This window comes from Micromesistius poutassou, assembly GCF_964030765.1.
Source record: "Micromesistius poutassou genome assembly, chromosome: 11".
NCBI classification, from domain to species: Eukaryota; Metazoa; Chordata; class Actinopteri; order Gadiformes; family Gadidae; genus Micromesistius; species Micromesistius poutassou.
In genome coordinates this window covers 7,225,382-7,242,672 of record NC_140281.1, presented here as the reverse complement: position 1 = coordinate 7,242,672, position 17,291 = coordinate 7,225,382, and the positions used below count along the sequence as shown (strand labels likewise).

At 45.7% G+C, this 17,291-nt stretch overlaps 1 protein-coding gene across 1 annotated transcript in view; it reads left to right on the top strand.

The window, feature by feature from the left end:
- The window catches only part of dnah5l (dynein, axonemal, heavy chain 5 like), a gene marked incomplete at its 5' end in the record, with an annotated part of 93,279 nt that overhangs the window by 6,663 nt on the left and 69,325 nt on the right, over positions 1–17,291 (top strand). The window contains 22 exons of the mRNA XM_084474872.1: positions 1–64; positions 2,282–2,380; positions 2,536–2,717; positions 3,271–3,390; positions 3,790–3,895; positions 4,256–4,351; positions 4,471–4,566; positions 4,655–4,828; positions 5,247–5,336; positions 7,257–7,412; positions 7,844–7,983; positions 8,329–8,480; positions 8,569–8,776; positions 9,766–9,853; positions 10,070–10,190; positions 10,449–10,636; positions 10,985–11,077; positions 12,095–12,198; positions 15,368–15,464; positions 15,640–15,720; positions 16,327–16,581; positions 16,897–17,046. The exon at positions 1–64 is cut by the window's left edge and continues 30 nt beyond it. Coding sequence (XP_084330998.1) covers positions 1–64; positions 2,282–2,380; positions 2,536–2,717; positions 3,271–3,390; positions 3,790–3,895; positions 4,256–4,351; positions 4,471–4,566; positions 4,655–4,828; positions 5,247–5,336; positions 7,257–7,412; positions 7,844–7,983; positions 8,329–8,480; positions 8,569–8,776; positions 9,766–9,853; positions 10,070–10,190; positions 10,449–10,636; positions 10,985–11,077; positions 12,095–12,198; positions 15,368–15,464; positions 15,640–15,720; positions 16,327–16,581; positions 16,897–17,046 — 2,860 coding nt within the window. The remainder of the gene's footprint in view (positions 65–2,281; positions 2,381–2,535; positions 2,718–3,270; positions 3,391–3,789; positions 3,896–4,255; positions 4,352–4,470; positions 4,567–4,654; positions 4,829–5,246; positions 5,337–7,256; positions 7,413–7,843; positions 7,984–8,328; positions 8,481–8,568; positions 8,777–9,765; positions 9,854–10,069; positions 10,191–10,448; positions 10,637–10,984; positions 11,078–12,094; positions 12,199–15,367; positions 15,465–15,639; positions 15,721–16,326; positions 16,582–16,896; positions 17,047–17,291) is intronic.

The following is a 17,291-nucleotide window of genomic DNA, read 5'->3' as shown; positions in this document are numbered from 1 at the left end:
GAAGAGGATTCTTGGAGTTCTACAGGTGGCCAAGTCCAGAACCATACGCACCTGGAGAGAACTGGTCAGTAGCAACCACGTGCCAGCCAATTGTAGACACACCCCATTTGCTCCAGAGAGCAAAGCAAAGTAACTTGAAAGTAGGCTGATTTGGTCCTGCGAGGTGGGGTGGGTTGACAGTAGGGCTGGGAATCACATCTACCTCACGGCACAATACGATACGCTATACATGGCCGGCGATACCAATAATATCGTGAGACAGTAGGGATGTAACGGTTACCGGTGTAACGGTAAGCCGCGATAAAAATGTTGTCAATAACAATTACCGTTTTCTTTTCAAATAAAATTATTATCTCAGTGGATAACCGCGCCTGCGGTGTGGAAACTGTGTGCTTAAATCTTTCCCAGCGCTTCATCCGAGCAGTGTTTGTAATAACGCTGTTTAAAATAACGGTGTTAGGTAACACCGTTATTTTTTCAGTAACGGGTAATCTAACTAATTAATTTTTCCGTCGTTACAACGTTGTTACCGTTACTGACAGTTAAATGCGGTGCGTTACTATGAATTGATTGAATAAACTGCGTAATCCGAACGCACCCCTGGCTGCACACACAAACTGCTAGTGAGGACGGAGACCGGGTGGGGTAATAACGAGATAAGCGATTATTATTGGCTAAGGCAGTCATGTTTCATGGTAGCCAATCAGAGCCAGTGTTTTTACACACAAGCCAGGATACACGTGCCACAGACACACGCACACACAAACACCAAACAGATTCGATGAAGCAGTAGAAATGGCGAGTCCGGAGCAATCCGATGGAAAGTTGGCATTTTCAAGGTGGAGATATAAGCACTACTTCAAAGGCAAGAATGTGCATGTAAAGTGAACATTATGTCCAGGAGCAAAGACTTTGTCGACATCCGTTGTAAGCAACTCTAATTTAATGAAGCATCCCACAACGACACACGCATCTACAAAGCTACTTTTTTTTTTTTTTACAGTAACGCAAATAATTACTTTCCCTGGTAATTAGTTACTTTTATTATAGAGTAATTCAGTTACTAACTCCGTTATATGGGAGTTCAGCGGACGATCAGCCTGGGCTCCGCTCAAGCCTGATGTGCGGGGAAATTAACCAGATCTCAGATCTCTCTGTCTTAAGTAGTAGTAGTCGCCGTCGTCATTTGTATACCCAATATAATATATAAATAAATATAATAAACACTTTTTTTAACTATTTCAGTTTGCGTAGGCCTATCAGTGCTTTCTGAACATATTGAACACACTTTTAAAAATAACGCGATAATACCGAAAACCGGGATAATTTTGGTCACAATAACCGTGAGGTTAAATTTTCATACCGTTACATCCCTATGAGACAGTGATTCTGCAATAATCAATATATTGTTAGACAACCCTATAAGGATACATCACGATATATGTCTAACGATGAATTCTTCTATTTCTGTCTAAATTCATGGTCCAAACCATGAATAACTGAGTTTTTCAGTTACTCGTCTTTGCATTCAAGTTTCCTTCCTTCATGTGTTGAGCGCTACCTCGCGGAGCAGGGAAATAAGTTTAGAGCGCCTTATTTTATTAATTAAAATATAGATATTTTGGGCGATATTTCCCGTCTAACTCTGCTAGAAATAAAGCATAAAAATGCGAAAGTAATTCTTTATTATTTTAATTTTAATTTTAATTTTTAAGAAGAAGGGCGACAATATATCGCTGTATCGATATTTTGTCCCACCCCTATTTGACAGTCTGATGCACTGATAGATAGAGAGGTATTTGGTATTAGTTCATCTGGGATCCAGCAGTCCTACTTTGCAACAGCAGAACCTCTGGAGGGAGACAGCACAGAGCCTGGGACGGGACCCAAATAGAGTCACACCTTGTTTCCTGTTTGGTTACGGAGATATTCTACCAAAGTGAAACTGATTTGAAGCTGGGATAAAGCTTTCAGAAGATAATTGGATTCCAACAGCTGCCAGTCTACACTGTTTTGATTTGAAACATTTACAGACACTTTTTTACTGTTTACTACTGCTGGCCAAGTTTGCATCACTGGTAATATCCAACTACATGCTTCCAGCAACACTATTGGTTGGAACAAAATGAAGCGAATGAAAAACAAGCGCCCAGTTCATCCAGATTTCAGCTCGTCTGCCATCAGACTTTAGCTATTAATCCAAAGTAGGATTTGTGAGACTTGGTAGGCTGGTGAGTTGATTATTCTGGAGGTTCATGGAGCTGCTTGGTCATGTTGTCAGGATGGGAACATCACGGTGGTGGCTAACGAAGCTAAGAACAACGTCCGATACCTCTACACCCTGGATCGCTTCTTCGGACCCCTCGGGAAATCCACCCCAGTGAGTCACGCTGTGTTGTGTATTTCTTTCTTTCTTTCTTTTTTTTGTTAATTTCATTTGTTCTTTCTTTCGTTATTGTTTTACTCTTTTTTGTTTGTTAACTGATTTCCCATCCTCTCCCCTTCCTGTATCACTCTATCTCCCCCCCCAATCAGACCAGCGTGCTTGACCACATCCCCAGACTGATGGCCAGTGTCCGGATGATCCACGTCTTCTCCCAGTTCTACAACACACCGGAGCGGATGACCTCGCTGTTTGTCAAGGTCACCAACCAGATGATCAGCACCTGCCGAAACTATCTGACGCAGGGCGTGGCCAAGGTCTGGGAGCACAGCAGGTAGGGCTACGTTCGGTCAACACCCGATCTGTTGTGAGATATTGTCGTCACTATGGCAACCTCATGCAGAATCTTGCGTAGCCATTCAGTCAGGTCAAGGTAAAGGTGCTTGGTGTTTGTGCTTTTGTGGTGCCCTTGAATGGCAGCCCCTGACTAGGGCAGGACTCGTCTGAAGTGCTCCCCTAGAGAAAATGACTTAAATGTTATGTTTCAATTTCCATTTTATTTAAAAGAGACCATGTGCAATTAAAACATAAATGTAACTATTTGATGCACCACACCAGAGTTAGCCTTAAGCTAATTTACATCTGCAGTCCCTTGGTACAAGTAAATACAGCACATATAAAAACATCAAACATCACACAACAAGTAAGGACATGTAACAAATAGCAATACATCATATATCTTAACGATAGATACCTAATGAGTGGTGTGGATATTTTACTGTAGCATAATTTAAACAAGACTATATAAAAGTGTTTGCGTGTGTTTGCACATGAGTGTGCTTGAGCGTGTGCATGTGTGTGTGTGTGTGTGTGTGTGTATGTTGCAGGCCAGAGTTGCTGCAGCGTATCTCTGAGTGCTGCCATCTGAACACTTCCTACAAGAATAGTTTCCATGAGGTCAGGGCCAAACTGAGAGAGACCCCAGAGGAGCGACAGTTTGACTTCAGGTACAGTATAAGAGTAAAGAGCTTTCTAGAAGCGGCCATAATGTGCGGCGGTATCAGTAATGTAATTGCATAACTCTAATCTTGTTGTAAACATATGTGCATATTTCTGATATTATCCAAATAAACAACCCTAAGTTTCCAATATAACATGCATGCAGTTGTGGGAAGAATAATTGAATCTAAATAATGAGAAAGATCATTAAAGTAAAGTACCGGTCTGTTTACAAATTATACTGGGTATCCACAACCAAGTCAATGGTTGAACTGGTTGAACTGGGCAGTTCTCAGTGGCCAACCTGCTCTGTCTTTTCTTTCCTACAAGAACTAAAAGGGTTCTATTCAGCCTCTTGTTGTAGGGCTTCTTATGCTTAAGTCATTTCTTCTGGGGTTATTCGACAGCGAGAACTACATCTTTGGAAAGTTTGACACATTCTGCCGGCGTCTGGAGAAGCTAGCAGACATGGCGTCCACGCTGGAAAGTCTGCAGTCCCTGGGGGACATTAAGGTCCTTCCCTTTCACCACATCGTCTACTAGATACATTACCGTTCATAAGTGACCCCAAACTTTTGAACGGTAGTGTACATATAAACAAGACTATGCAGCGTCAGAATGACTCAACCAATGTTTCCACCACAGACAACCACATTTGAGTTCAATTGAGTTAACTCTGAAGCTATCTCTGAAGCTCTTTCGGATTATTTTCAGGCTTGGTGGTTTATGTTATTAAATGTTACTGAATTGGTTGAATATCATTTGGTTCATTGAATGTAATGAAATAACTACATTTAAATATTGAGAATAATTTACAGATTGAGGTGAACGGACGTGGTTCAAATAATGTATTTGATTATATTGAACCCCAAGGTGGAAGGCATCGAGAAGATCTACTTCCGCTACCAGACCATTGTCTCCACGGTGAAATCCAAGACCTACGACATGCTGGACCACCGCAAACTAGAGGTTCTGACCTACTCATTCAGCAACATTCATAAGTGTGTGTGGTGAATGTCTCTATATAACAGCGGTTATATCGTGTACATCTCTTTGATTCTCTTTCTCCCGGTATGTGTGTGTGTCAGTTTGACAGCGACTATGAGGACTTCCAGCTCCAGGTCCAGAGTGTGTTCCAGTCTCTTCAGTCTCTACTGGACTCCTGGTTCAGTCACTCTCTCCCTGTGAGTTTCTCTCACACACACACACACACACACGCACACGCACACACAATGAGTCTTTCTTACCCCCCCCTCCACCGGCCCACCCCAGACGCAGCACATGCTGGAGATGCTGGCGGTGTTTGAGGGTGGTCTGGGGGCCCGTCTGGACCTGAAGGAGCGCTACCTGGAGGTGCTGCAGCGCTACAGCCGAGACCTGGACCTGGTGAGGAGGACCTACCAGAAGCAGAGGGAGAACCCCCCCATACCCCGCAACACCCCCCCCGTAAGACCGCCATGTCTGACCGTATGTCTGTCTGTCCGTCTGTCCGTCTGTGTGTTCGTCTGTCCCTCTAACAGTTTGTCTGTCTATCCATCTGTCAGTCTGTCTGTCCATCCATCCGTCACTCCTTCTGTCCGTCTGTTTGTGCATCGGTCTGTCCGTCTGTCCGTCTGTATGTCTGTATGTCTGTCCGACTGTATGTCTGTCCGTCCGTATATTTATCTTTCTGTCTGTGTGTCAGTTTGACTGTCCTTTCCGTTTTCTGCCTGTTTATCAAGTTGTGACTGGGAATGATCAGTGCATGTGGTTCGGTCCATTTCTTTTTTTCCTTTCTTTATTCTTTATTCCTTTCATTTTTCTATATTTCTCACCACCTCTGTGGTTTTCTCTCTCTCTCTGTATCTCTGTGTCTCTCACCCAGGTGTCAGGCAGGATCATGTGGTGTCGCCAGCTGTACAGAAGGATGGAGGCTCCCATGTTGGTGCTCCGGGAGAAGCTGGACCTCCTCAAGGTAGCTCCTCAGACCTTCCATGAAGTAGACATGAAGGAGAAGCCAAACACACCACTCTATAAAAGTCACCGTTGTTAAGTAACACATTAACACATTAACAAAATAACACATTTGATTGATTGTTTTATTGATTCACTTTATTAATCCCTCAAAAGGGAAACTTGATATACATTCAGCGTGGGCTTTCCCAGCATGTTAATGTATTCCTATGGAGTTGAGAGTTGAAGCCCACCGTAGCGCTGACCAATCCTAGACATAGCGGACTGCTTGGATTTTACCCTTTTTAACCACGCTCAAATTCCTAACCATTTTAACTTTGAGCTGGTTGATGCTGACCTCTAGACGGGCGTCCGATCAGATTGCAGCATTGTTTGACGCTCTGAAACCAAGTGTTTCTTTCCATCCTTCATGTAAATACATGTTTCCATGGTTTTAGGAGTAAAAAGTGACGCACTCTTGTCATTTGGTTGGTTGTATTCTGCACACCTGACGTTTGATGATCGAATTAGAGTCAGCTACTTTCATTGTTGTACTTCCAAGCAAAGTCTTCCAGGATTTTGCCATTTTGTTCAGCCCAAGGTTTATTGTTATCATTGTCAAAGTGGAGATGTTATTCAGCCATGGCCTTTGTTCCATTCATCCCTTCTCACGGTGGAGGTGCGTCCTGAAGTTGTAAAGTTAGCCATCGTCAGCCAAAGAGTGTTGAGATTCTCCCATAGCTGTGTCTTTGTTTAGTACAAAAGTGAGCCCATATGAACTGCCCCACAAGTATCCACAAGTTTTGTTCCTGTGTTGACAAGCAATTGCACATGCTGGTGAGCATCATTGCTGATTTACATTAGGGGTGCACGATAATTATCGGGCCGATAACAGAAATGATTACGTCATTCCGATAAGTCCGATATCATGACGAATAGCCCCGATAACATAGCCTATATATTTCAGTGCCCCGCTCCCACTAACGCTAAATTAAAGGTCTTATCGTAACCCTAAAAGTACACATCATACAATCAATTACAATACATGAGTTCACAGCTGCACGCGTATATAGAAAATGTTTATTTTTATTATTATGTTACACCTTTCCTGCTGTTGGCTCCCAGACCGTAGGTAGTCGAGAGCACAGGGGAGACGTCTATGTTCTCTCGGGGGTACCACCCTTCCCTTTGACCGGCAGTGGGTCTGCTTATAGGTCGGAATATGGTCGGAATGAAGCGGCTGCCGATTATTGAAAGGCTGTGTACTTTATTCTTAGTTTCACTAACTTTACAGTACACATTGGCACAGAGACAACCAGACTCGTTCATTACTTCACTAAACTGACACACGCTACCGCTCGCTCTCTCCGTCGTGGACCCTACGTCATATCCCGCCCCTTGCAAGCCCGCCCCCCTAAACCCCCCGTTGATTCTACTGATGTCTGAGCAACAATGTCATGATCATATATATGTATGTGTGTGTGTTATCGGTTTTTGATATCGGTATCGGCCTTTAGGAGCTGAAAGTTATCGGTTATCGGTATCGGTTAAAAAAAAAAGTTATCGTGCATCCCTAATTTACATCCCAAGATAAAAAAGGTCAACAAATAAATAAAATAAAATCCTTAAAGACAAGGATGGGAACACAATAAACAAATGGTCTATTGGTCTAATCAGTTTCTAACAAATTAGTTTCTGTCTGTCCATCTGCATGTGGCTGTGTGTGTGTGTGTGTGTGTGTGTGTGTGTGTGTGTGTGTGTGTGTGTGTGTGTGTGTGTGTGTGTGTGTGTCTGTCCACCATGCTGTGTCTGTCTGCTTGTGTGTCTGCCCGTCTCTCTGTCCATCCATTCGTCATGTCATCTGTCTCCCCGTCTGCCTGTCTATCTGTCTGCCTGTCTGTCTGTCTCTGTGTCCGTCCACCTGTCTTCCCGCGTCCCCCAGGGCCCTGAGATGAGCAGTGTGATCAGGAGCTACAACAGGATGGCGGTGGTGCTGGTGGAGTATGAGGCTCTGTACGTGCGCGGCTGGAGCCAGGCCACCGAAAGCAGCCGACACCGGCTCAGCTCCTCGCTGCTGGTCCGGGCCGACACCTCCAAGGTACACACACACACACACACACACACACACACACACACACACACACACACACACACACACACACACACACACACACACACACACACACACACACACACACACACACCGGCACGTATCAATGCACGCACACACTCAGATATGTCATGTGGTATCTTTGTGAACATTGGTGACCCGTCAAATGATGTCTTGTCGTATGTGAATTATATGTTATGTGTATATATGCATGAATTGAATTTAATGTACCAGAACTGAATGTAACAGAATTGAATCTAATGTAATTCAATGTAATGTAATTTGATTTAGTTTAATGTCATTTCACAAAATCCAACTTCATTCTCTAATCTGTAGTTGTAGTAGGGTAAAACTGCTGTATATACCCTGCTTTGTCATTGCCATTCAGTTTAATTCTAACTGTCCCGTGTATTTCACAGGAGGTCTTGGTGAACCTTGACCCCATGGTTCTGGAAGTAATGCAGGAGTTCTGGTACTTTATCAAACTGGGCCTGGCGATACCAAAGGTTGTCGTGGCGATGAGCTCCAGAGAACAGCACATAAAAACTCTGTATCAGCGGTTAGTACAATGTACAATGCTGTCTACAACTGTGTATTTTTTATTCTGGTATATTCGTTCTGTTCTGAGTTGTGTTCTCTTCTCTTCTCTCTGGTCTTCTACTGTTCTCTACTCTTGAATGTTGTTCCCTCATCACCTCTCCACTCCTCTCTCCTCTCCTCTCTCCTTTTCTATTCTCCTTTCTCCTCCTGTCCTCTCCCCTCCCTGCTTCGCCTCGCCTCTCCTCTCCTCGCCTCTCCTCTCCTCTCCTCTCCTTTCTTCTCATCTCCTCTCCTCTCTGTTCTCCTCTCCTCTCCTTTCTATCTGTCCTGACTTAAGTGTGTTGGGGTTGTATTGTATCTCCAGGTTGGTGCAGATGCTCCAGGACTACAAGGAAATATTGGCCAGGATCCCAGCGATCCTCTCCCCCCTGATGGAGCCCTTCATCAGCCGCGTGGAGAAGGCCCTCTCTCCCGGACTCACAACCCTCTGCTGGAGCGCCATCAACACTGACACATGTATGGATGGATGGATGGTCGGAGTCATGAAGTCTCGAAGTGCAATATACATGCTTTACTCTAGTTTTCTGTCCGTCTCTCTTACCAGTCATAGCGAACGTCTACATGGCCCTGAGGGAACTGGATCAAGTGTCTAAGGTCGCCACAGACACCCTGGAATGTCGCGTTGAACGGCTCCTCCAGGATATGGGGTCCTGCGGCCTGTTGGAGCTGCCCGTGGATGTTCCCGTCAGTCCCAATGACTTCCTGCAGCAGTCGGAGCGTTGGGTGGGATCTGCTGCTCTCACTCTCTGCTGGTGAGGTCCTCTCCTCTGTGTTACGTCCACTATGAAGCCTGTGTTCTTCACGGGGTGTTAAAGGGGTGATATCATGCGTTTTTGACTTTTCCTTTTTTCATTTTTTGCTTTGCACTGTTTTATGACGTTTGTATACATGTTTTATGTCTGTTAAACTAAGAAAATCTGCGTCCACCGAGAACACCCCTCAATCCGTGCGTGAAACAGCTCGTTTGCACTCAAACTTTACTTCTGTCCAGTGGGCGGTGCTTTAGTGCAGAAGTCGCGCATCCCGGCGACCCACAATGTTTACACCTTCTTGGGTGTGTAAATTTGCCGATGCACATGCAAAAAAGCGTTGGGCTACTTTGCTAGCCCAACAGAGAGGGTTACTTGGGAGGGGGGCCTTAATGCGACATGATACAAATCAGACCGTTTTGAAAAGATGCTGAAATTGGTTTTGCAGAAATGAACAGTGTAAGAATAATAAGGGGTATTTCTAACAAACAGGCTACATGCCTGTTTGTTAGAAATACCCCTTATTATTCTTAATCAATATTACTCTATTCTATTAGTACCCCCAAATGCAATTATTAACCCTAAATAAGCACTTTAATCTAGCATCAAGGCTCCTTAGTAACATGGAGCAACAGCATTTTGTTGAACTTATGCTTCATTATTTGGTATGCATGTGGCAGTTGCTCCGAGGTGGCTTTAGTGGGCTATTCCGGCACCGGGACAATGGGAGTTGTCGATGAAACAAGTTTATTGTAGAGATATAACAGTGTTCCAAGCAAATGTTTGGTGTGGACATGTCAGAGCTCTCCCTGATTATGAGTTTGGTGATGGCTGGTTCACCCTGGTTGCATAGATTGCCCGATGCACCACAGGTGTGTACCCTCGCCCAGCCCCATCTGTCTGACTCGGGCCATGGGAGGCTACTTTAACCAGCCAAAAATGTCAGTGTACAGTGTAATGTTATATTATTATATGAGGTTGTGTGTTTGTAGGCAGAGCCAGCAGGTTGAAAAGTATGTGTTTGAACTGATTGAAGAGCTGAAGAGGAAGATGAAGCCAAAAGAGACTGTTAATCTAGAGGTGTGTGCTCATACACACACACACACACACACACACACACACACACACACACACATGCGCACACACACGTGCACACACACACACACACACACGCACACACACACACACACATACATACATACGCACACACGCATGTGTGTGCGCACACACACACACACACACACATACGCACACACACCTTTTAAGGATTCTTCTCCTCTCCCCTCTCCTCTCCAGTCCTACCATTGTCTGCATCCAGATGGGAAGCAGCAGACCAGATGTCAGGAGTGTCTTCCCTGTCGCTTCTTCAACCTGATCGGACACGTATGCCAGCGTAACACTGATGCCTTGCTCAGAGGTCAGCGGAAAACAAAACCACCTTTTTTTTACTTCTAGCCTTATTTTTATTTTTATCATCCTTTTTTACAGCACCTTTCTTTGATGCTGCTAACTAGGACTTACTGTGGAGCAAAACTTAGTATATACTACAATGTACATCAGATCATCAGATACATGACAATAAGGAACAATAAATTCTGGTGCAAAACTTATGCATGCTTTTTGTCCATCCTCAACAGAGAAGTATTAATCCCCACCCGCCTCTTTCTCCAACCAGCCACCAGGTCGTCTCTGGAGGCATTCAGGAAGAGGTTGCACGTGGTCAGCTCCTACCCCTCCTCCTCCTCTACCTCCTCCTCCTCCTGCTCCTCCAAGGACCAAGTGGGCCCCGCTCCCCTCTTCAGGGCCTCCATCCAGCTGACCATACCCAACATAGTGCTGCGACCCAGCCTTGACGACATACAGGTACGTGTGTGTAGGTTCATCAGTAACCTTCTCTTTTAGATTCATTTTCAGTGTATCTTTATGATCCATATTATTAATTTCATTGTTAATCAATAATCTGTATATTTAGGCTCAATGGTGGATTGCTATTTTTTAAATTAAATGTGTGTGTGTGTGTGTGTGTGTGTGTGTGTGTGTGTGTGTGTGTGTGTGTGTGTGTGTGTATCTCTGCATGTTTGTGCGTGTGTCTATGTTTGTGTGTGTGTGTGTGTGTGTGTGTGTGTGTCTGTGTGTGTGTGTGTGTGTGTGTGTGTATCTGTATGTGTGTGTGTATCTGTATGTGTGTATGTATGTTTTTGTGTGTGTCAGGCTACTGTGAACAAGGTGGTGAGCATCGTGGGGTCCATGGCTAAAGACATCCCCTTGTGGACATTCTCTCACCTGCACCACAAGCAGCTCCAGGTACAGCTCCACCACCACATGCTACTGTAGAGGCCTCATTTACATATAATTTAAATATCTCTACTGTTTCCCTCCTCTCCTCTGTACTGTTCTTCCATCTTACTAGTGCCCCTTTTCCACTGACAGTACCAGCTCAACTCGCCTCGACTCGGCTCGACTTGGCCCGCCTTTTTTTTCGTTTCCATTGCCAAAAAAAGTACCTGGTACCTGGTACCTGGTACTTTTTTTAGTAGCACCTCCGTCGAGGTTCCAAGCGAGCTGAGCAGGTACTTTTGTATGACGTAAACAGGCTGCAAAGTTAAATTGTGTCCGGCGTGGCTGGAGTCCACGGACTCGCTCCCGAGGGGGACACGGATCAGCGTTTCACCCTGTGTGTCGCTTCTTTCCCGGGGCTAGACTTAGGCTGCACGTGGTTGTGTATGTCGTCGTGGTTGTGTGTGTCCAGCGTGGCTGGAGTCCATGGACCGGCTCCCGAGGGGGACACGGATCAGCGTTTCGTTGTTTCGTTTTTGTGTCGTTCCTTTCCCAGGGCTCGATTTTCGCCTCCATCAACGTTGCCATACAATAGATGTGCAGTTATTGCATTTTTTATTTTATTTTATTTCCCATCATAACCTTTCCCGGGAATCAGGAAATAGTCTTGATCAGATTTCCCGGGAATCCCATCCCCCGGGATTAAAACCTAATGACGACCCGCCCACGTTGGAGAGGTTCTTTTCTACGACCCGCCCACGTTGAATAGGTACTTTTTTAGATGGAAACGCGAAGTGCCTGGAACCAAACCAAGTCGTGCCGCAAGTCGTGGCGAGTTGAGCTGGTACTGTCGGTGGAAAAGTGGCACATGTGTGTCATATCACTCTTCTCTTATGTCTATATCTCTGCTATTTCCTCTCTCTCTCTCTCTCTCTCTCTCTCTCTCTCTCTCTCTCTCTCTCTCTCTCTCTCTCTCTCTCTCTCTCTCTCTCTCTCTCTCTCTCTCTCTCTCTCTCTCTCTCTCTCTCTCTCTCTCTCCCCCAGTTGGAGCAAACAGCTCTGCGGGATTCCGGAGACGACAGTCCTATCAAGCAGCTGGTCCTGAGGCCTCTGGACCGGCAGCTGGCCGAACACAAGGATGTCACCAAGTCAGTTCCCTTAACATATTCTCTCTGGTGCCCCCTAGAGGCTGATCACTGAGAAGTTACACTCACCTGAACTAACCAACTTTTTCGCCACTTTTGACTTAACACTCTCCCCTTCTCCCGCCACACACAAGGCTGGTAACCAACTTGACCTGATATTCACAAGGTCCTGCAGTACCTCGGCTCTCTCTGTCACCCCGCTCCCCGTATCTGACCATCACTTTGTTGCTTTTTCTCTCCCCCTGAAGTCCTCTCCCTCCCTCCTCTCTACCCCTCACATTGTCACCAACCGCCGTAACCTGAAATCTCTCTCCCTCTACGTATGCCTCAACTGTCCTCACTACCTTCTGTCGAACAATTCTCCCAACTATCCACTGAGGAAGCCTCAGACACTATGCTATCCTCCCTCTCCTCCTCCTTGGACTCCCTCTGTCCCCACTCCAGACCTGCATGATCCTCACCCCCTCCACCTTGGCTAACCGAATCTCTGCGGTCTTATAGAGCAGAGTTGCGGGCAGCTGAGAGGAAATGGAAGAGATCAGACTGTCCTAATGATCTATCTCACTATCTTCACCTTCTCTCAGATTTCACCTCCACTGTGTCAACAGCCAAATCTACTTTCTACCAATCTAAAATCAACTCTTCCGCCTCCAACCTAAGGAAACTATTTTCCATGTTCTCTTCCCTCCTCACCCCTCCCTCTCCTCTGCCTCCTTCCTCCCTCACTGCTGACGACTTTGTCACCTACTTTACCCAGAAGGTGAAGGACATCAGCTCCACTTTTACCCCTGCCACCATCCTCCCTCCACCCATCCCAACCTGTTTTTACCCACTTCATCCCACTCACCTCTGAAGAGGTCAATAGAATAGTTAACTCCAACCACGCCACCTCCTGCCCTCTTGACCCTATCCCTTCCGGCGTCTTTCAAGACTGCCAGAATAAAACCTCTCCTCAAAAAACCAACCCTTGACACCACCGAGATCCAGAACTACAGACCAGTATCTCTTCTTTCATTCCTCTCAAAAACACTTGAACGTGCCATCTCTAACCAACTGTCCTCCTATCTCTCACATAACAACTTGCTCGACCCTCACCAGTCAGGCTTCAAGAAGGCACACTCCACTGAGACGGCTCTCCTCGCGGTGACTGAGTCTCTCCGTGCTGCCAGAGCCTCGTCCCTCTCATCGGTTCTCATTCTCCTCGACCTGTCCGCAGCATTTGACACGGTGAACCACCAGATCCTCCTTGCCACTCTCGCCGAACTTGGCATTGCTGAATCGGCCCTATCCTGGCTCACATCTTACCTGTCGAATTGCACCTATCAGGTCACATGGAATGGCTCCTTGTCCAAACCTTGCTCACTTGACACTGGTGTCCCTCAAGGCTCTGTACTGGGGCCCCTTCTGTTCTCCCTCTATACCAGATCTGTAGGCTCTGTAATTACATCACACGGTTTTTCATATCACTGCTATGCCGACGACACCCAGCTATTCCTCTCATTCCCCTCCTCTGACAAAGCCCTGATTGCAATGTGCATATCTGAATGTCTGGCAGATGTCAGCACTTGGACGACTGCCCATCACCTGAGGCTTAACCTCAACAAGACTGAGCTCCTCCTAATACCGGGGAAAGATTGCCCACACTTGGACTTACTGGTCACTGTCGAGAACACCACTGTATCTCCGTCTCCAACTGCCAGAAACCTTGGTGTGGTATTAGACAACCAGTTATGTTGCACCGCCAACATCACCGCAGTGGCACGATCCTGCAGATTTGCACTTTACAACATCCGCAGGATACGGCCCTTCCTCACAAGGGAAGCAGCTCAGCTTCTAGTCCAAGCGCTGGTCATCTCCCACCTGGACTACTGCAACTCACTCCTAGCTGGACTCCCGCTCTCTGCTATTAAACCTTTGCAGCATATCCAGAACGCGGCAGCGCGCCTCGTGTTCAACCTACCTAAATTCTCCCATGTGACTCCCCTCTTCCGCCACCTCCACTGGCTCCCTGTAGTAGCCTGCATCAGATTCAAGATGATGGTACTGGCATACAAGGCAGTCGATGGAACTGCCCCTGCCTACCTCCAAGCCTTGGTCAAACCACACACCCCAGCTCGATCCCTCCGCTCAACTACCTCAGCTGGACGTCTGGTACCGCCATCACTAAGAGCAACCAAAGGTCGATCAGCTAAATCACAACTCTTCTCTATCTTGGGACCACAGTGGTGGAACGAGCTCCCTGCTGATGTCAAGACCGCAGAGTCGCTCACCAGCTTCCGCAAACGACTCAAAACCCACCTGTTCAGAGTTCACCTAGATTTTACATAGTCATTCAGTCCCTTATTTGTCTGTTGCACTATTGTTTGTTGGCACTTGATGAACACACTTAATGTAGGTTGTATTCATTCTACACATATAATTGTGTAGCATGTACTTAATTGTGTTGTGCATGTTGTGTAGCATGTACTTAGCCGTGTAGCATCTGCAGTAGCTAGCTATCACTGCTGTATACAGGGAATGGGGTTAGTCTGGCGATTGTTAGTACTTGCACTTGGTTCTATGAACATCTTTACTGTACCGACGGCGATATATTGTTTCACTTCTTATGACAAATGTACTTATTGTAAGTCACTTTGGATAAAAGCGTCTGCTAAATGCCCTAAATGTAAATGTAAATCACTGAAACAGTCCCGCTTCATTTTTGTTCTAAGGAATGGAGCGTTAATGCAATGCTCTGCACAGTACTATATTTGAGTTTTTCTTCTCAATAATCTCAACAATAAGCACTTATGGATTTATATATGTAAGGAGCTATATATGTAAAATGATTTGTAAAATATGTAAAATGATTTGTATTATTATTTGTATTATTATTAAAATCCTATGTTTTTGCCATTCTTCCCAAAACACTGTGAATGTTCCACTCTGCTGCACACGCAGGTGGCTCCCTTTTCTGAGGTAGTCTGACGTCACGACCAAGGGGCACTGGTGGGGTGGTGTGTGTGGACGCATGGATCTCTTTTTATATATATAATCAAAATATATATAATATGTATCATATTTTATACAATATGTTATTCAAGCAAGTTTTTTTTTGCCATTTGAGAGGTATATGACACATAGTTTCTAGTTGATATGTCTGTATGTCTATCTGTCTGTCTGTCTCTGCCAGGTCTGTTATCCAGTTGGGCTTTGTGGTCACCTCTCTCAAGACTCAGACTACCAACACGCTCACACAACTAGCCCACTTCTCCACCCTCTGGAACCAGGTCTGTGGGATTTACACACATTGTCAGAGTTGTAATGTGTATGCGTGAATGTGCATGTGTGTGTCTGAAAGTGTTTCTGTTCCGTGCATTTGAATGTGTGTGCATTACATGTGTTTCTGTAGAGTTGTGTATGTGTGTGTAACTGTATGTAACTGTGTTTGTCGTGTGTACTCAGGATCCAGAGGAGCAGGTGAAGAGCTTCCTGGAGACAGAGCCCTCCCTGACTGAGTTCAGCTCCCAGATCTCACACTACTCTGTACGGCAACCATTACTGTCCTCTACTGTACTGTACTGCATTCAAAGACAAAAGTGTTTTATCAAATGCACAGTATAACCAGGCCCATATTAAGGCCCTGTCCCATTTCTACCCCCTTAAAACTTCCACTTGGTTTGGAATGCCCTCAACAGTAAATCTTCCACTTCATTTTAAGCCTGCATCGGACCTCACTACGTTTTGAGGGTTGATTATAAGGGCAAAATAGCACCCCCCCTTGCTCCCTACAGTAATGGGACACCCTACCCCTACACAAGAACGCGCAAAATATATGGTTATGGCAAAAATCTAGGGTTAGGGGAGGTATTGGGACGGGGCCTAACACAATGTGGTGCCTCTGGGCACTATACCTTAAAGCCCAAAAAAAAAAGACCCATCACATATTTTGTGGTAAAGTAAGCAGTACATTCTCAAGAATGTTTAAAAAAAGAGGGATAAACATTTCTCTATTTCTATTGCTCTTAAAAACAGCATACACTGTGTTGTTGTTACCAACAGTTTGAAAACCACTAGTTGGTCAATACCGTATAGATATGTCCTGTATGTGATTATATGAAGTCCTCTTCTGGGGTCTCTGGCCTTGTGTAGAAGCTGGAGGCTCAGATCGAGGAGCTCCCCGCCTCCTTCACGGTGGGCTCGGTGCTGCTGGACACAGAGCAGCTGAAGCTGTCGCTCACCCAGGAGTGTCGCGTGTGGAAGCAAGCGTTTGGTGCTGCACTCAACCGCCAGGCGTTGGGGAGGATGGATGAGGTGTTCTCCTTCATTGAGAGCCTGACAAAGCGCCTGCAGCGGCCCATCGGAGACCTGGAGGACGTGCGGGAAGCCATGTCGGCACTGAGGGAGGTACGCCGGCCTGGTGATCTGTCCCATCTATAACCATCTTTGTTTCTCCCAACTATGCAGTTCAATCCTGTCACAGTTTTGCTTTCGCTTTTCTATTAGTTTCACTATCACTTTTGTGTTAGCTTCACTTTCACTTTTATATTAGTTCATTTTATTCTACATATTAAATACATACAGTTGATCATTACCTTGAACCCTAGCCATACAGCCAAAGTATTTTGCACACTTTTGCACTCTCCTTAACTTTTAGCCATCCATAATCCCTCGATCCTCATGTGTGTGTGTGTGTGTTTTCCCCTCTTTGCTGTGTTCCAGGTGCGTGAGGCGGAGATTCGCATCGATGCCACCATCGGGCCGGTGGAGGAGTCCTTTGCTCTCCTCAACAAGCACCAGCTGTCCTTCAGCGATGGCAGCGCAGAGCGGGTGGACGGACTCAGCTACACGTGGAAGAACCTCAACGCTCTGGTACACAAACACCCCACAAACATGAAGCATACCATGGAGAGATATATGGACAACTCACCCCACAATAAGTTACACCTCCTTGTGATTAGGACTCCATCTGACAGCGATGCCTTGACCTGTGTAAACATATTTTGCAGTTCAAGAGAGCTCAACTTGTGATATTGTAACATAAAGGCCACCTGGTGGACACCAAATCCCAACTGTCTTAGAAGTACCTGAGTGCATACATTCTTAGTATGGGTGAA